Here is a 20,654-nt window from a genome sequence, read left to right as displayed (position 1 = left end):
TTTCTCGTACTATAAATATGTCAAAATCATAAATGATCGAAATACTATACGAAGCACGTTAACAAAAAGTATTACAAATTCAAATCGTTAAAATGTACATGTTTATTTCACCTATACAAATTATATTTACTTTTTTATTAATAAACTGATGTAAAATATCATATTTTGTGTACGCCACTATATTATATTTCAATAATTTAAATAATATTTTGGTCTCTTAAACGATAACTGTTTCTAAGCTAGCTTCGTAAATGCCCAGTGAGACTTGGTTGGCATTTCAATCGCTTATCAAGTAACCATTTCACTGTCCAGTCTAATTGATTCAGATTATACATGACACCAGCAATATGAGTCTTGAGGTCAGGTTATACTGGTATGCGCGTTAGTACAATAATAGCTAACAAATATGGAGGCCTACCGCGAACCACGAAGTTTTGCTTTGCTGTCGCACTTACGTATGAAATTACAAGTGCGACAGAGAGAAAAAACTTTCTTCGGTAGGTTCTTTGATGACTTAGATTTTTCGCTTTTGACAAGTAACTTAGCAATGCTAGGATCAAAATGGCGTAATATGTATGTAAGCTTGCGGACGCTTACGCTTGTTTTCTTTCGTGTTTCATTTTTAACGTATTTTCGATGAGGTGTTATTGAAGCACGGCGCGTGTCTGTCTCACTCCCTCTTTCGGTAAATCTAATTCATTGTTTCATTTTGAAAGGATTTTTGAGGGGATGTCACAGTGAGGCGAGTGAATAAACACAACGCATTTCTCGGTGGACCTTTTGTCCTTGCAATAAGGTTTGTAGTTGGGCAGTTGATAGTGTGAGCGATGAATGCGATGACGTCAATGACTCATTTCTTCATTTGAATGTCGGCGAGCACCGAGCGCCTCGCGACTCTCTTGCGAGTTGTGAGGAACGCGAGTGAGTTTGAAAGGCTGAGAGTTTTTTTTAAAATTTGAAGTGTTTGAATGGTTTGAGTGGTAAGAGCTGTGTGTGATGCGCGCGAGTAAATGAGTAAAATTAATTGAGGAGTGATGTATGACATTTATGCGGTGTGAAGTTCTGCGACAATTTAACTAAATGAGTGGTACAAATGAGGTGCCTCACGAGTGAGCAACTCAACACTAGTAGTGACCCTGCCTATGAAGCCGATGGTCCTGGGTTCAAATCCTGGTAAGGGCATGTATTTGTGTGATGAGCATGGATATTTGTTCCTGAGTCATGGGTGTTTTCTATGTATTTAAGTATTTATATATTATATATATCGTTGTCTAAGTACCCTCAACAAAAGCCTTATTGAGCTTACTGTGGGACTTAGTCAATTTGTGTAATAATGTCCTATAAAAAAAAATGTACTGACATATTTTTCTATACAAAGGAAAGAGTGGTGACTGTTAAAATGTTGATAGTCACCGTAGTTTACGTGCATAAAGTGTACATATTAATAAAATCCTACAGGTCAAGTTTTGCATTTGTATTGATTGTTTTTCTTGTCGGAGACATGTGTACTAGAAAAAATTTAACCTTCACATTCTGAAGGATTTATCTACATTTCATTTATTATTTATTCATTTACGTAAGATATATTGGTGTATATTTAATTTATAAATAGTTGATGTTGCAAGATTAACCATACAAATAACAGATAAACATCAGTAGCGAAGTGAGGTGGTGAAACTACGTCTGATTCTTACAGCTATGTCTATTTTGGGACTATAAGTGTAGGGCCTGAGTGGACGCTCGAAGCGGAGCGTTCGACGGGGCGTGCAGCGTGACGTCGGGCTCTTAAGTGATTTGAGCAGCGTGCCCTAAGGCCGCTCCTATACGTTTGCATTTGTTTGAAATGCACGCCGCACGCCCCGCCCCGCTGCCCGCCCAACTCGAGCGTCCACTCAGGCCTTACACTAAGGGAAAGATTAGCATTTCGGGTGTTTGACACAATGCACGATAATTAAATTACATCATCCAGATATCATTCTGATGTCAGTGTACAGTCGCCATCAGATATATCGGGGTCAAGGTGCTCGCAAATATCTGAACAAGCCTCTGTCATGGCGTTAGAGCGCGTATTTAGATATTTTTCAAAACCTCGGCCGCTTCGTTATATCTGATGGCGACTGTACGTTCGAATTAACCTGTCAGGCAAGGAAATAGTGGACCTTTACTCGATCTCTCGCTGCTTCAAGGCACCGGTGTACGGCACAAACATTTTTATACTGAACTGACATTTTGTACTGGTGGAATCCCGCCGTTAGGTCGGAGATTGAAATGTTGTCTGAGCTAACTAGTTTTATTTCTTATGATAAAGAAGTTAAAACAAAAAAAAAAGCGTGGTAGCCTAGCGGTAAGAGTCGCGGTTTCAAAACCCGGCTCGTACCAATGACTTTTTCAGAACTCATGTACGATATATCATTTGATATTTACCAGTCGCTTTTCAGTGAAGTAAAACATCGTGACTATCGTGTGGAAACCGGACTAATCTCGATAAGGCCTGGTTTCCCCTCTGGACTGAAAGGTCAGATGGCTTTCGTAGAAACTGGTGCTCACGTACATTTTCGGGATTAGTTGCCAAGTGTACTCCGAGCTGCCATGAGCCGTGGCATTAAGCAGGGACACACGCTGGGTTTCTAGCGCCAGCTTCGTCGGCTTCCATTTGGAAGGCCTGCGTCAAATTAAGTACAACGTATCAGTAGCTTTTTGTTTTCGTTTGCGGTAAATGTTGATTTCCGTGGTAAATATTTATCCAATGCCCTTCGCCCCCGGAGCTCAAACAACCTACGAGTATCTTCATATTCATACCTATATAACAAATATCATCTAAATTTAAATGAATGAATTTATTAAAGAGGTAACAGGCAGATAGAGTTTATATTGCATTTATAGGTATATAAAAATACCAACCTAGAATGTATCTAGAATAAATAAAATGTAATTTCAAAAAAAAAACACAACAAAACTAATAAAATGTGTCTGGGTAATTCCAAGTGCGTCAGAAAGTCGGTAATTCTAAAAATTACACATAATTCTATAACATATAACTTAACATATACAATTTAACGTATTCTGAATTACCGAATACCTTATATACCTACATTAGAATATCAAGTTCATCATTATTCAAATATAATAAATTAGCGACCCCCCGGTTGCGCACGGGTTACACAAAATCTTAGCGTATTATTCACCGAAACCTTCCTCATGAATCACTCAGTCACCACTCAATCACTCAAAATCTGTTCAATAGTTTTTAAATTTATTGCGACCATACAGACAGACGCGGCGGAGGACTTTGTTTTTAACCCCCGAAGCAAAAGAGGGGTGTTATATGGTCTGTCTGTGACATCGTAGCTCTTCGTCGGAAAAGATATATGAAGAGATGCAAACTAGAGCCCTCTGACTGGGATCGGAAGGCAGAGCAGCGGCCGGAATGGCGGCGCCTCGTGTATGCTCGAGTCGGCGATTTTGAAGCTTAACGTCGCAGCGAACTTGACCGAAAGCGAGATGAGCTTAAGGCTCGGCCGCCAACCTCTATTTCCTACAATTATGTAGGTGGTGTGTTGACATGTCCAAAATGCGCTTGGAAATTTAGTAGGAAGCTTGGGTACGCGAGTCATCTAAAAGCGCATCAGAGAATGGAATAGCTACACTCTGTTAACGGTAATTAAAAATGTCCACTCCAGAACACACAATCGCTGTGGCCGAAATCAGTCAGGATTATCATCATCAGCTCTCCAACGGATGGGCCGATTTCTATGCCTTTTTTGCGGTGCGAGTTTTATTGCGGTGGTTCTGAGCTTAGTATGTCTCATAGAAATCGATCCAGCAGTTTAAAGAGTAACAGCTCTTTTCCAAAATGATTAAAGACATTTTTGGCATAAAATGGATTCTGGCGGCACATAGCGTTGGGGGTTTTATAATTTTAAAATTTTATAGTTATACATATATGGTGTAGTATAAACAGAGGATTACTATTAGCTTAAATCTAAAATAGGTCCTTGAGGCATTGTACCAAGGATGCTGGCGGCATTTCCTCGTTGTATCGCAATACTGATACGTTGTGCGAGGAAGCCGCCAGCTCTTCGGTCACCATTTACGTCAACCAGACGCTTCGCGCTTGGTGTGGTGATAATTAATAATTTCGAGTCACAATTAATCATTAACCTTTGCTTGTAGATCCTAGCGGCGTTCGCGTTGACAGAAGTCGCGCACGGCTCAGACGCGCGACTGATGCGCACGACAGCGACCTACGACGCGACGACGCGACAATTCGTGCTGCACTCCCCGGACTTCGAGGCTGCCAAATGCTGGGTTGGTAATCTAGGTAAAACTGACATTATATTGTTTCTTTGGGTGCACTACATTTTATATAATTACTTTTCATATAATGTAGTTTGAAATATCGTCATTTTGAATAACGTAATACAATAGTTGAACAAAACGTGGAAAATAGGAGATAATGATAATATTTTGAATTTGTCGCGTTTTTCAGGTTTAATTTCCAAAATATCGATCCTAGAAGAAAAATTGTGAGGACCAAACTTGTAGAGAATCAAATTTCCTACAATTTTTGTCCTTACGGTTTTATTGTAAAATCAAAAATGGCCGAGTTAGTCAAACCGTTTTTTTGGAAAAAAAACATTTTTCGAATATACACAGGAGCCTGATTCGGTCTACTTTTTGCATTCACACTCCCAGTGACCCCCCCGAGGGACCTACGAAAAGAAAATCCAAGAACTGATTATTCACGGGTAGGGTCGGTTTTTTGGATATAATGACTGTACTACAAGGCATATATATTACTTAGGGCCTGTTTCAAAAAGTCCAAGTAAAGTCCTGAATAAGAATAAGCTACTTATGCCACTTATCTCACGAATAAAGTCATCGTTGGCGTTTCATAATCTTCAAATAAGCTTAACTAGTAGATAAAGCGCTAAGTTTTGCAGGAAGTTTTAGCTGGCAGTTAATTTATTTGTTAATTAGCTATCCAATACTTTACTTAGACATTGTGAAACAGGCCCTTAATCAATGACATACATAATGTTATTTTTGGTATAATGGTTATAGGGTATATTTACACTTCGTATAATATACACTTCAATAATTATTTACACTACATATTTATATTACATACACTAAAACATTTTGTTCTAACTAGTAACATTATATAATTATATGTTTTGACGGTTAAATATCACATCAGACAGTTATATATACATCAGACATCTACACAAAAAAATAAAAAATATAAAATGTAATTGCACTGTATTCTTATTAGAATGCCATTGTTTTCTAGCACTAAAACAATCCTTAAAATTATTTACTTTCAGTCTAAAATGTAAATGGTAAATGTAGTTAATAAGTGATAAAAGTTTCTATTGTTTGGGAGAGGACACTGACTTCTGTAATACAGGTTTTTACCTAACTCAGAAGTCAGGGACTTCATCACCTAAATGTACTTGCCTTTTGCCAATAAAATTTATTCTATTATTATTCTTGTACCTCCTTCGATTTCACGGGCCTATAAATCCCGGTCTTTAGATAGGCTATAGATCCAACACGTAGAGGCCCCTCGGAGAGTTTTAATGTCATGTAGAACGCCTGCTGGAACCCGTTCACAGGCCCAACAATAGACACCCATGAACCGGTCGCAGCAGGTTTTTACCTAGCTCAGAAGTTAGGAACTTCAACACCTAAATGTACTTGTCTTTTGCCAATAAAATTTATTTTATTATTATTTATATAAAGTTATCGAAAAACAGGAAACCTTTCTCATGTCCAACCACAAGTATGTCGTCGTTGTCACAGTGCTTGCGAGGTTAAGTTCCGTGATAACTAACACTAGTTTTTGATTTATAAAACGTCAGCATTTGATGACCAAAGTTAATACGGTCTGGCCTAGTGGGTAGTGGCCCTGCCTATGAAGCCGATGGTCCCGGGTTTGAATCCGGATATGGGCATTTATTTGTGTGATGAACACATTTGTTCCTGAGTCATGGACGTTTTCTATGTATATATATATAAGTATGTATTTATCTATATACGTATGTATATTGTCGTTACCTGTAGTACAAGCTTTGCTTAGTTTGCGGCTAGGTAGATCAATGTAAGATTGTACAGTCAACATCAAAAGTAGCGGATGAAACAACGCGCCAAAAGTATCTGATATTCCGGATAACTTTTCCAAATATAGATAATTCTCTAAAAATTACCTTCAAAACTATATCTTTTACAGCCTAAATTGGTCTACATTTAGAACCATCAACGTTTGTAAAGCTGTTACACAGAACTTGAAACCTTGTTTGATCCGCTACTGTTGATGCTGACTGTACCCAAATATTTATTTATTTATACCGCATAATGTATAGAGCAGTAGTTACTCATTCGCAAACTATGGAGTGGCGAGTTGCGGAAAGTTTTCAAAGAGTTGGAAGAGTTTCAGAAAATACCAAGAAATAAAAGAACAAAAAAAAACAGTTCGGGAAATTTAACCCCGTACAAAAATATGTGTAGTTTCTGAAGTATTCCATTCGCAATATTCGAAACTTTTTGACCGCGCATCATTAGTCCAAAAAATGTAAATACAATCTATTTTTAATTTATATTTATTATTGTATTGTAATTAGGTACGCTAAACACTTATTTAAGTGTCTAAAACGTCATATCGTAAAAAACTTTTCACCTTACAAGTTTTATTCATTCATTGGCACTTAATGTCATCGATAGGTATCATTACATATATTTTACTAGAAGCCTTTGACACTGTCAACTTGTTTCAATGTAAAGCACAATATAACTCACGTTTAGAGGCCAAAAGATCAGGAATTGGCAGGTGTGAAGTTATAAAATTGAAGTGATATATTGTTTTATGTGGTGTATATTTTGTTGATTTATATCTGTATGTTTTTTATTAGCTTTTGCCTTGTACTCCCCAGGACTTTTTATTTAATCGTATGGCGAATTTACATAATCATTTTAGAGAGAAAATAGTCCAGCACCCAATCTTACCCGTCTATCAAGAGTTCCTACACCCACCAAAGCACCGCCTGAAATCTCGGAACCCACCATACGAAACAGCAAAAATTCTGCGGGAATGTGGGTTCAATATAAATGAGGAATGGAGAAAGGACTGGATGTCAGATCCGCCTAGACAGTCCCTATCGAACTTCGACCCTACAAAAAAGCCAGGATGTTTTTCGGCTCCCAGAAAGGAATGGTGCCAGATCAACCGACTTCGAACTGAGCATGGACGCTGTGCCGATTATATGTTCAAGTGCGGGTGGCGAGACTCACCAGAGTGTGACTGCGGAGCTCTAAAGCAGACTATCTACCACATAACAGTCGACTGCCCTAAGAGAAAGTTTATTGGCAACCATGAAGACTTGCTCGCTCCTAGTGAAGACGCAGCCCTATGGGCCAAGACATTGGATATAGTTCTCTAACTCTTAATATACTTTCTAATACCTTAAGTGACTCGAATTTTGCCATACGATTAATAATAATAATCATTTTAAACAATATATAGCTAAATAATAGTAGCTTGTTAATCAAGTGAACTATTCTTATGGAAAGTAAAATATCTCGCGTGAGATGGTTACTTTTACCCGAATTAAACACTCTACTTTTCATTTCGACTATGAGGAAAGTCAAACACAAGAAATGTAGGTTATGACTGGAATTGACGCATTTTACATTTTGATCGGAAAAAAATGTAAGACAATCCGATCTTTAATTAGGATCTGTCTGAAACGGCCTTAATGTATACGCGCTTTAAAAAAAGCTAAACTGAATGATTGAATGTTATTTAATGATAATGTTTTAAACATTCATCGTCATTTATATTGATTTATTACCAAATATTTATGTTTATCTCATACATTTAAATATTAAATACTAGTAGTATAATTTTTAATAATGCAATGCAATTAACAATTCGATAATACGAGTACTTGGTCTGAAAATGCGAAAGCTAATATGAGAGCTTTTAACTGAATAATATGGCATATGTGGCTGTTAGCCGTTGCTCGAAGTACAAATTAAAAAAAAAACTTTCCATCCTAGGGTGGGAAATGCAATTTTCCACCCGACTATCAGCCTATGAAAGGTGAACTTTCCGAATAGGAGAGATGAAAAATAATTATAAATCCACATTCAGGGTCTTAAGCCACGAGATTGCGTCAGGTGTTAATTTAAACAGATCTTCCGGCTGGAAAAGAGTGCAAAGGGCAGCGATGTATAATATGCTGGAGAGTTTGATCCTTTTTACCACAGTCGGAGAGCGCAGATTCCCGCCAGCCCCATTTATGGCCAAAATAGTTACAGCGTCCGTGACCTGTCCTCAGTCTGTTTACACGACACCAGTTTCCGTATCAGGCCAATATCATCTGGGTTCGCTGTAGAGATTGCAATCCGGTCCGGCGGATCCGGTAATCCGGCCGGATCCGGCACTTTTCAGGAGCTACCGGATCCGGTAAAAATCACCGGATCCGGACCGGATCCGGTCAAATAAAAAAAACGCCTAAATACAGCACGCACTGTGCGGTTTAGATGAGGAAAAGGCGACGGATGAGAGGTATGAACTTGAACAGAGCATAAAACGAATGAAAACGTTTAAATTTAGTTAAATAAAAATATATTTATCATGACGATGACTGGGAACAGAAGTTGCCTTTCATGTTGGTGGCACGATACGACGATTACATAAATAGGTACTGTAATAGAAGGAAAAATTAAACGATGGAGATGCCATGGAAGGCATTTGTAATTTATGCTAAAGAGAAGAAAAGAGTGTCATAATGTTGTAATAGGAGATTAAAAGTAAACAAATGAGCAGGATTAAGCCGGCAGTACTCAACCGACTAGAGCTGGGCTAATCAATATGTGTTACATGTGTGAATGAATATAAGATTGTAAGTTTGTATTGAAAATGAATGTATGAAATGAAATGATAACATTGATAATCTTTAGTTTACTTCGAGTTTATATATATATATATATATATATGATAAAATATTGTTTATTTTCTATTCAAATTTGAGAGAGAATCTTTTGTATTTACAATTTCATCCAATCTTATGCAATTTCCTTAATGGTACATGCTACTCTACGTCTAGCCAATTCTTTATTTGATCCATGTAACTTTTCTTAAGGAGTCCCTTTCCGCGATGGATTTCAATTCTACACTCTATTATTTTTCACATGAGATCGTCGTGTCGTGTAAGTCGTGTTCCATTCCCTAAAATTTGACCAATATACTTTTCTGTAAAAAAAGGTAATTTTATTAAATCATACAGACTACTACTTTCGTGGGCAAAAAATGAGGGAAAATTTAATATCATTTTGGTTAATAGTAAAATATCTTATTTTCTTACTAGAATGGATGTCAACGTTACAAAGAATTCAATCAAGGAACAGTTACGAAAACTTGTCATTCCAAATAGTTCCAATTCCCACCCCACGTCCCATTACCGGGCTTTGGAAACTAATCAAATTTATAATTGTAAACGAAAATTTGAGCACTTGTGAATGGTTATATATAATAAATGACCGATTTCATATTTGGGTTTTTAAGTGATATTGACAAGGTCACACTTTTTACTACTAAGGGTTATTTTATTGTTAAGAAGTTATTTATTAACTTCAAATTATAGATTTAGGAATACGTATTACGCAAAAAACTAGAAAAATATGTCATTTAATTAATTTTGATATCCCTGTACCAAACCGGATCCGGTCCGGCCGGATCCGGCCGGATTATGGCCAAAATCCAGCCGGATCCGGCCGGATTGAAAATCAGTCCGGTTTGCAATCCCTAGTTCGCTGTGAGATTTACTTTGAGTCCTAGCATGGGACATAAGATTTTAATCACGGAAGTCAACCAATACCCTACTAAGTGTAAGCCTACCCCCAGTGGACGCTCGAGTTGGGCGTGCAGCGGGGCGTGCGGCGTGCATGTTAAACAAATGCAAACGTATAGGAGCGGCCACAGTGCACGCTGCTCACGTCACTTGTGAGCCCGACGCCACGCTGCACGCCTCGCCGTACGCTTCGAGCGTCCACTCACGCCTTACACTAACGCTCACCATACAAAACGTGAAGTGTAGTCAGATTTGAAATCAATAGTTTAGGAATTATCGTTAAGTTTTGAAATAGAGCGAAATAAAAAAAGGAAACCCTGTTTCAATTGAAAGTGGTTTAAATTACGTTGAAATAATAAGTATTGCGGATAGGACCGTGGGCCATAGGCTATAGTGGCTGATAGACGGGCGAGTAAGTTCGCGAACTTATGGCTCGACGACTTTTTTCGCTTGTAAAGTACGCGTACTTAGGCTCACACACGAGCGAAAAAGGACGTCGAGCTGTAAGTTCGCGAACTTACTCGCACGTCTATCCGGGACTTAAGGAGGTGAAATTGAAAGAGAATGTACTATGATATAAATTCAGAAGCCGCGGGCAATAGCTAGTCCTTTATATGTGCCTTAGGGCACTTTGGGTGTGATTTTTTATAATTTTCATTAATTCTTTGCTCCACTTTAAGGAAATTTTGTATTCATTATTAAATATTCAGACGAAATCATATTAAGCAGAACATATTTTCAAACATATTTTTATCTGATATAATATGAACCAATGAATAAGGAGTAAAATATACCTATTGTTTGGGGTATTTTTGCTCCTACCTATAGTTTACTTAGAGGCGCAATGTTACCCAATTGTGCTCTAAATAGGCCCCGCCAAAAAAAGCAAGATTATTTTATGACTAACGTAACAATTCAAAATATTCAATTTCGTTTATCTGAGTAAATAAATAATAAAAAACATAGAAATATTATATTTGAATATATTATACATTAAGTAATTTTATAAAGTAGCACTATTTTACGGTATGAGACGACTGCTATATTAAAAAGAAACTTGTCCTGTGTTACAGGTCGAACATGTACCCATGCGCTAGTATTCGCACAGCTAATCACACCAGATGGAACAAGTCACGGTCTACACGGTTTTATGGTACCCATCAGAGACCCAGAAACATTGGAGACGTATCCTGGTCTCATTGTGGGCGATATGGGGGAGAAGATTGGAGTCAACGGTATTGATAATGGGTATGTTATTTAATAATTACTGTATTGTTACTTTCTACACGGTTTCATGGTACCCATCAGAGACTCAGAAACATTGGAGACGTATCCAGGTCTCATTGTGGGCTATATGGATGAGAAGATTGGAGTCAACGGTATTGATAATGGGTATGTTATTTAATAATTACTATATTGTTACTTTCTACACGGTTTCATGGTACCCATCAGAGACCGAGAAACATTGGAGACGTATCCAGGTCTCATTGTGGGCTATATGGATGAGAAGATTGGAGTCAACGGTATTGATAATGGGTATGTTATTTAATAATTACTATATTGTTACTTTCTACACGATTTCATGGTACCCATCAGAGACCCAGAAACATTGGAGACGTATCCAGGTCTCATTGTGGGCTATATGGATGAGAAGATTGGAGTCAACGGTATTGATAATGGGTATGATACTTACTATAGTGTCACTGTGTTCACGGTTTCATGGTACCTACCAGAGACCCAGAAACGATGGAGACGTATCCAGGTCTAATTGTGGGCGATATGGATGAGAATATTGGAGTCAAAAAAAATACATTATTTGGTTACTCAATCATATTCTGAATGTGAGTGTCGAATGCATTAAATTAATTAAAATGTGTCCGATGAAAAAGAACATATCAATCTGATTTAACCCCTATTATGTCTCTCTTAAGGTTCATGATGTTCAACCAATACCGGATACCGCGCGAGAACCTCCTGAACCGAACGGCTGACGTCACAGAAGAAGGCGTATATGAGAGCTCCTTCTCTGAACCTTCCAAGATACTTGGAGCTGCCCTTGAGAATTTATCTGCAGGTAGATATTTCTATTTCCACCCCTATTTTAATGGCCTTAAGGCTCACTTTCATTGGTCGATAACTCAATCGATAGAGATTTAACAGCATGAGACTCAGTTCAAATCCTGGTAAGGGCATTTATTTGTGTGATGGGCACGATTATTTGTTCCTGATTCATGGGTGTTTTCTATGTATTTAAGTATTTATTTATTATATTTATCGTTGTCTAAGTACCCACAACACAAGCCTTATTGAGCTTATTGTGAGACTTAGTCAATTTGTGTAATAACTTCCTATAATATTTACTAATTAATTGTTTCCCCGCACAAAAAAAATTGGTACCAAAAATATAAAATTTGAAGGGGCACGGATATATAATAAGATACCAAAACATGTAAAAGGATCTAACACCATGAGCATTTTTAAAACGAATCTAAAAACTTATATTGTAAATAACATCCCTATAATCCAAACCTACATGCGGCCCTGGCCAGTTACCGCTGACCACTACTTAGTGCAGTTGTGTGGCGGTGCGTATTTAAACTTACTTCTACCCACTATACTGCCACTTAACACAATTGTTGTTATTATGTTACTGTTACCTAACTTAAGAATTAAATATAATAATAATAATAATAAAATTCTTTATTGCACACGACATAAAAAACAGATACAGAAATTGATAAAATATACTTAGAGCAATAAAATTAATTTTGTAAATTTGCAAATACAACCAAATTGTCGCTCACGGGCGCAAACTAACAAATTAACATAGAATTAATTAGTGCATGTATGTATCTCATTAAGTGAAATGTATATTTCTTTTGAGATCAACAAAATTCTTTAACCACAATTGATTTTACGGAAATTACCATTAAAAAATCGAAATAAATGGAATTAGACTTGGCTAAGTTGGCAGCAATTTTGTAATTTCATAGAAGTTTAAAATAACACATGCACAGTCTGTCTTATCTTCTGCATCGGCCTTCAGGTAACCGATTATTAGTGGAATTGTCCGCCATTGTGTTATCATGCGTGCAATCAGCTGACAGCTTTGTTTGATTAAAGATAAAATGTATTAGCGTTTAAAAAATAATGGTCACTTAGAAATTACCATTGTACTAACTATGGCGTAGATTACAACAGTGATTTATAAAATCAAAATTAATAGGACTGACAACGAGATTAAAATATTCTTATATTTTAAACTATACAAGAACCAATTATCGATAAAAATATAATTTGAACCGTGTATTTTAATAAGATTTTTATAATATGCTTTATGCTTATGCAAAATTTCCTTAATTTTGTTATCTTTTTTTTATATATTATGACTGATTTTGCTAATTCTATAACGATTACTAATAATTATAAATATATTATTATTCCCATTTGTTATTTTTCAAGTTAGAAAACTGATATTATATGTATTTGCACGCTTGTTTCCAAGCAAAATAAAATTGAACCCAACAAAAAAAGTTGAACACCTTTTCATACTGTATTTTTCCAAATAAATTTATTCGATTGACTGATTTGATAATTAAATTTGATTTGTGTGATAGATTTGATTAACATTGTATTATTACTATAATTGAATGGTTCTTGATAAAGTTAATTAATTACACGTCAATATTAGGTACATTAAACTGGATTACATTAGAGTTGCCTGGGGCATCGTCCCCAGAACGCTTGCTGCATTTCCCCGTTGGATTGCCAGACTTAGCCGCTGAGCGAAATATTCCCCCGCACGAAGGTCGCCGGATACCCACACAAGTTTGTGAGAAATTTCTTTCACGACTTGTTTGGTGTCCGATGACCAAAACATGTAATTGTTTTTTAAAAATGCACTTGTTAAGTTGGGCGTCTTCTGCAGCCGTCCCCGGCTTTCGGGACGAGCCCTGGACGTGAGACGGAGCCAATGTATCCACGCAGGTCACATCCCACGCCAAGGGATTAACATATCCAATTGAACACATTCATTGGTCAGATTCATTCATAATTAATCTTTTGTTGTTTCAGGTCGCATCGGCATAATGCAAGAGAGCTGCAACTCCATATCGTCCTGCGTGTCGATCGCGGTGCGGTACGCGGCGACCCGCGCTCAGTTCGGCAGCGCGGCGCGCGAGATTCCGCTGCTAGAGTACGAGTTGCATGTTAGTGTACTTTCATATTAAAAACGTGGATCAACCATAGACTAACAAACCAATTTGACAGTAAAAAGGCTAATTTGACAAATGTAGATTTCGATAGGATCGATATCCAAGTCAAAATTTGAGTTTTACGCCTTTTCTACTGAAAAATTGTTGATTTCAAAAGGCCACGTAACCAGGATATCCTGGTCACGGCACCAAAATGTAATCTTAACTTGTCATTCTCGTGAAATGGCGGTGTTTCATGATATGCCTAGGAATTTGATGATCTAGCGGATCTTACATTCGGCCGTCGACATTCACACGTCAATAAACAACAGTCAGAGCTGCAACTCCATATCGTCCTGCGTCTCGATCGCAGTGCGGTACCGCTGCTAGAGTACGAGTTGCATGTTAGTAATATATTCATAGACAGTATCCTTTTTTTTGTATTTTTAGTTGTGATAGTGAGATATCCACGGAGAATTACACCTACAGATTAATATTCTTTTTAACTAAAAAGTGTAATAAAAATATAATTATATGCTCATAGTGAAATTCAGAGGATAGCCGTGGTTGTATGCCGTATGTCATATGTCTTATTTATGGTAGTATGTCTTATCCTCCTAAGGCCCAGCCATACAATTGGAAAATCCTATTTTGCCACTGAAATTTGAACCTATTATGGAGAAAATAGAGTTTATTTTGTGTTGTTTGAAAATTGAACAAAACAATGCAAAAGCGACGCTATTCCAATTGAATATGATTTAAATTAAATCGAACTGAAGAAGTACTATCGGTAGGACCTCGGGCCTTAGGAGGTTATGCTAACAAAACAATTGATCGTAAGCTTTAGGGCAAAGTAGCATATCGCGGCTGTAAATATCACTATGAAGATGACCTACTTCTAAAAGATGAGATGGTTAACTGAATAGTTTCTGTCTCTGTCTACAGCAATGGCGGCTGTTCGGTTACGTGGCGGCGGCCGTAGTGTTCAAGGTATACATCGAGAGCTTCACCAGGATATATCTTAAGATTGTCGATGCCTCGAATTCTGGACAGAAAGTTGATAATTTGGTGAGTAAATTTAATTAAATAAATAAATATTATAGGACATTATTACACAAATTGACTAAGTCCCACAGTAAGCTCAATAAGGCTTGTGTTGTAGGTACCTAGACAACGATATATATAATATATAATTATAAATACTTAAATACATAGAAAACACCCATGACTCAGAAACAAATATCCGTGTTCATCACACAAATATATGCTCTTACCAGGATTTGAACCCGGGACCATCAGCTTCATAGGCAGGGTCACTACCCACTAGGCCAGACCGGTCGTAATTAAGCAAATGTTTTTGGATATATTTTATCTACATTAAAGCTGTTGCAAAAACGTTAAAAATGCTTCTTTATGTTTAAAAAAAATCGGTTAGCGGTGTGAAAAAGGTTCACCTGATATTGACTTGAGTAGACTACCATATGATATACTATCGTTTTCTTTTCCAATCCGTCCCGACAAAAATAGAGTTATGGTAAAAGTTATGGTTATTTTAATTTACTTTTCTGTTTTCTTTCAGAGCGAATCGGTGTCCGAAATTCACGCTATGGTATCGAGTAGTAAGCCGATGACAACTTGGACTGTACTGAGAGCAGCTCAACAGTGCCGCGAGGCCTGCGGGGGCCACGGATTTATGAAGGTAATAAATACATTATTTAAACGGGCAATTTTATGCATTTTTTTTTATCAAGGAAAAATGGAAATAATCACCATCAACTGAACAAGGAAGGAATAGGGTTGTTTCCATCTACAAATCTTAGGGCAGAATTGTATCCCAATAAATTGTTTTGGATTATAGGAACATGTTAAACTACTTTTAGGGGACCTGTAATGACCATATTTTTGTAAATATTGAATTTAAAATATTTTTTGGCACACGTCACGTGACCAAACTCGAAACATCATTGAAGATTCTGATGACGTCACAACTCTCGGATTGACACTATTGACAGTTGGGCGATAAAAAACAAATGAAAAATGTCAGTTGACAGTTCGTATCTTCTACGTGTGTATGTAGTTATGTGTCAAACCGTAAACTGTGACGTCACACAATTTTCAAAGAGCGTTTTGGGCGCGAAAGCATCTGTCAAAGTATATTTTGTCAATTTAACATATTTAAAGCCGTTTTTAGTATAAAAGTTGAATTTTAGGGCAACTTTTAGTTAATATAGAACGTAATACAAGCGTTTCAAAAAAATTGGAAACAACCCTATTGAAAAATTCTTAAGTTCAAATATTCCATTTTAAATATTTTAATTTTTTCTTTAATTTAATTTATAATATCGCTTGTAAACGTCTCTGTTTAATATAAAATTTATTTAATCTTACACAAATATATCTAGTCCTATAGCAGGCGTGGCTCACTCCGCGATTTCGTAGTTGCTACAAGTACATGGGGTTCGCACCAATTCTGGTGTCTAGCAGTAGTGGTTGCCGCGCACCACTAAGGAACAAACGCCTGATATCGCTTGCGCAGCCTTGCGGTTATAAATAAATAAATAAATATTATAGGACATTATTACACAAATTGACTAAGTCCCACAGTAAGCTCAATAAGGCTTGTGTTGAGGGTACTTAGACAACGATATATATAATATATAAATATTTATAAATACTTAAACACATGGCTCAGGAACAAATATCTATGTTCATCACACAAATAAATGCCCTTACCAGGATTTGAACCCGGGACCATCAGCTTCGTAGGCAGGGTCACTACCCACTAGGCCAAACCGGTCGTCGAAATCTCTGGTTATATCTGTTGTTATAGAGTCGTTTTGTTAGAGTGAATCTTCTGTACTTAGTACTAATATGTATTTCACGCCAATGGAAATGTGGCAATAGATGGTCTAAAACTAAGATGGAAAGTAGGCAATAGCTGTAGCACCTGAACCACAAGTACTACAATGTTTCATTGTTATCATCATCTGTTATTGGTGATGGTGAAAGGTCTTTTTTGACGCAATTTTTTTCATCAAAAATAAAATTGGGTATCTATAGGACCAAATACGTATTTAAAAAAAAAGAATCGTCAAAACCATTCAGTTCACGCTTAAGGAGTTTTTACTTTTGTAGCTGTTTGTGGTTTTTTAGCAAACACGTTTCTAAGTTTAGAGTCGGTTTGAAGCAAAACGCCTCTTAAAATGATAAAAAAAGTAAAAAAGGCGGGATCGGAAAATATTGAATTGGATAGTGTAAATTGTATTTGACTAAAAAATACAAGAAACAATATTCGCTATAAAAACGAGTTCTTCTAGTCAAGAAAATATACATATCGTTCCTGGCAAAAACACATCGTTTTCTTTCAACAATTGTCCTCATGCCAATATAAATATTATTTTTTATTAAAGTACTTATAGTTATGCAAGTGTTTTCTTATTTCCTCGCAGTAGTCGTGAAAAGCACTATGTAATGCCTCGGCCGGAAACGCTACAGATGGACTCGTATTATTTGAGGGCCTCTACTAACGTGTCGGCCCTCAAACTCACTCGTCCATCTTTGAGCGGTTTTCCGGCCCCTCCTACAATGTACTATTCTGTGCATTAGTAAGTTGAATAAATAAATATAAATAAATAAATATTATAGGACATTATTACACAAATTGACTAAGTCCCACAGTAAGCTCAATAAGGCTTGTGTTGAGGGTACTTAGACAACGATATATATAATATATAAATATTTATAAATACTTAAATACATAGAAAACACCCATGACTCAGGAACAAATATCCATGCTCATCACACGAATAAATGCCCTTACCAGGATTTGAACCCGGGACCATCGGCTTCGTAGGCAGGGTCACTACCCACTAGGCCAAACTGGTCGTCAAATAATAAAAAACAATAAGAAATAAAAACTTCCACAACGAATCTTTGAAGTAATGATACCTGTTTTATTTTCAGCGAGCAAACCTTGGCGAAATCCGCAGCAACCACGAAGCGACAGTCACCTACGAGGGCGACAACAGCGTGCTTTCCCAGCAGGCCGGCAACTGGCTCCTCCGGCAGTACGAGTGCAGCAAGACGCAGTCCGTGGACTCCCCGCTAGGGACCGTCACGTTCCTGAACCATACTAGTGAAATTATGGAGCGACGTTTCGCTTGTACACACACTGCGCAGCTGAAAGACAAGGAATGTAAGTATTTTTTCTCCAATATGCACGGAAATGTTCACCTTATTGTAGCAAATATAGTACGGGAAGTTCTTCGTTATGGTCAAACTAAAATTTAAATTAACAAAAAATAAAACGGACTTCAAATAAAAATTACCAAAAGCGCCATACATGTACCTATAACATTTGAAGAGTTCCCTCGATTCAGATCAGACCCCGACTTGGTGCCAACGGGTCCATCTCGGGGTTATACCAGTTCGATTTAAAAAAAAATTGAAAATCGGTTCACGATTCTCGGTAGATATCGAGTAACATACTACATAGCTGCGGGCTACGTCTACACGACCAGGTTAGCATCATTTCAAGCTATAGGATAGAGTCGTGTAAGACCGACGTGTATGACTATGATCGTGCAAATACAGCTTATATTGCACAATTATATTGAATGAGCGAATATTGAATGGTACTGAATAGTTGTGCCTTTAACTTTTAAAAAATAATTAAAGAGGGAAATTGTTTTTGATGTGAAGGTTCGTTTTGAGTGCTGGTTCATGTTTGAATTATGATTATTTACCTGATTTCCTTGCATGTTAGGAGAAAAGCATTATATATGCCTCGGCAGGAACAGCAATTCGTGGATTCATCTTCTTTGTAGGACTCCGCTTCGCGTCGTCGTCGTCGTCGACAAGATCGAAGCTCATCCACGAATTGCCCTTTCCCGGCCTCTGCGATAATCTACTATTACACATTCAAATTATTCTATCGTTACCTTAAAGAGTAATAGAGTTCATAGCGAGTATTGAATCGCGACTATATCACTGCAGATAGTCAGTGTTCATCACTTAATCACTCACTGAACCCACTCACTCATTTTGTCACTTATTCACTGACATATAACTTACTCTATTCCCCCTTTTACCCGTCATGGCCTTCGCGTGTATAGTTTGTGTCATCCACGATGACGCGAAGATTTGTCAAATCTAACCTTTGACCAATCGCCTCCCGGGCTATAACTCGTATAGTGGTTAATGGCGATGACTGATGAACCCTCGTGGACGTCAGCTGCTGCTCCGTTGGTGGGCTGAGGAATGGCAGCCACCGAAACACGTAAAACGTTAACGAGTCAGGTGTCTTCGTGAACGAGACGATCTATACACACACACTTCACAACCAAAGGATAAGGAATGTGAGAGTGAGACAGACATATTTATTTTACTCTTCGCTAGGGACCGTCACGTTCCTGAAACACACTTGAGATTATGGAGCGCCGCTTCGCTTGTACACACATATCACAGCTGTAAGATATAAGGAACTTGTATGTTGACCTCCCGGGCTAGCACATGATTGGCGTGACAGTATCTCGCGGCGAGATAGACTACCCGTCCCTCTTTAATTAACATACTTAGTAAAAGACGGGAGATACTGTCACGCCAATCATGTGCTAGGCCTACTGGTGTCTAAAGTCCTGGTGTCTGTAGTCTAATTACGATCCGGAATATATACTGTTAAAATCATTCCGTTTCCTCGGGGGCTACCTTGTATAATATGAAAAAAATAATTACATAAAATGCTAATACATATTTTATTTCACTTTTAGTCAAAGTAGGTCAAATTTTGCTAACAAAAAAAAGTTGATTCAGCCAACTTCGTTTGTATTATAGAAAAATAAGAAGTACATAGAGTGCTCACTCCATACATCAGTTTTGGTACCAAAACGCTTATTATTTTCGCAGTCGACATCTAGCATCGAGTAGCGGAACTCTCAGTACTGCTACTCGACAATAGATATCGCGGCAAACAAAAAGTCTAATGCTCAACGATTTTCAGCTAATATTATAACCAGAGTAAGTGTAAGTGAAAATAGAGTTCCGGTTACTCTGGTTATAATATTAGCGGAAAATCGTTGAGCATTAGACTTTTTATTTTCCGCGATATCTATTGCCGAGTAGCAGTACTAAGAGTTCCGCTACTCGATGTCGACTGCGAAAATAATATGCGTTTTGGTACCAAAACTGATGTATGGAGTGAGCACTCTATGTACTGCTTATTTCTCTATGGTTTGTATGAAGAACACAGCAGGCTGCGGATTCTTAACCTTTTGACCGCCAAAGACGTCATATGACGTGCGCGGCTACAGCCCAATATCGACCTTTTATTTATTTATATTGCTTGGCTTTAATGTGTCTGAAGCCTGGGAAAATGAGTGGAGCGCTGCAAATGTAGACTCGAGAGTTGTTAACCCAGCACGTCGTCTTGCCGGATTTGATCTTCCTAGACAGCAATGGTGCCGTTTGAACAGACTGAGAACGGGACACGGCCGAAGCAACTACTTTTTGCACAGGTGGGGATGGAAGGACTCAGCATTGTGTGACTGTGGTGAAGAGACCCAAACCATGGAACACATTATCCAGCGCTGTCCTCTGCATTCATACTCTG

At 37.6% G+C, this 20,654-nt stretch overlaps 1 protein-coding gene across 3 annotated transcripts in view; it reads left to right on the top strand.

Moving 5' to 3' along the window:
* Positions 1-20,654, top strand: part of LOC133521647 (peroxisomal acyl-coenzyme A oxidase 3) — a 63,874-nt gene that overhangs the window by 25,244 nt on the left and 17,976 nt on the right. For all 3 annotated transcript variants that reach the window (XM_061856733.1, XM_061856735.1, XM_061856734.1), the window contains 7 exons: positions 4,174-4,321; positions 10,928-11,102; positions 11,786-11,928; positions 13,929-14,062; positions 14,993-15,115; positions 15,627-15,746; positions 18,011-18,242. In XM_061856733.1, coding sequence (XP_061712717.1) covers positions 4,174-4,321; positions 10,928-11,102; positions 11,786-11,928; positions 13,929-14,062; positions 14,993-15,115; positions 15,627-15,746; positions 18,011-18,242 — 1,075 coding nt within the window. The remainder of the gene's footprint in view (positions 1-4,173; positions 4,322-10,927; positions 11,103-11,785; positions 11,929-13,928; positions 14,063-14,992; positions 15,116-15,626; positions 15,747-18,010; positions 18,243-20,654) is intronic.

The sequence above is a fragment of the Cydia pomonella genome, chromosome 9 (assembly GCF_033807575.1).
Source record: "Cydia pomonella isolate Wapato2018A chromosome 9, ilCydPomo1, whole genome shotgun sequence".
In the NCBI taxonomy this organism is placed as follows: domain Eukaryota; kingdom Metazoa; phylum Arthropoda; class Insecta; order Lepidoptera; family Tortricidae; genus Cydia; species Cydia pomonella.
The sequence above is the reverse complement of the archived record's forward strand: the minus strand, read 5'-3'. Positions and strand labels throughout refer to the sequence as shown.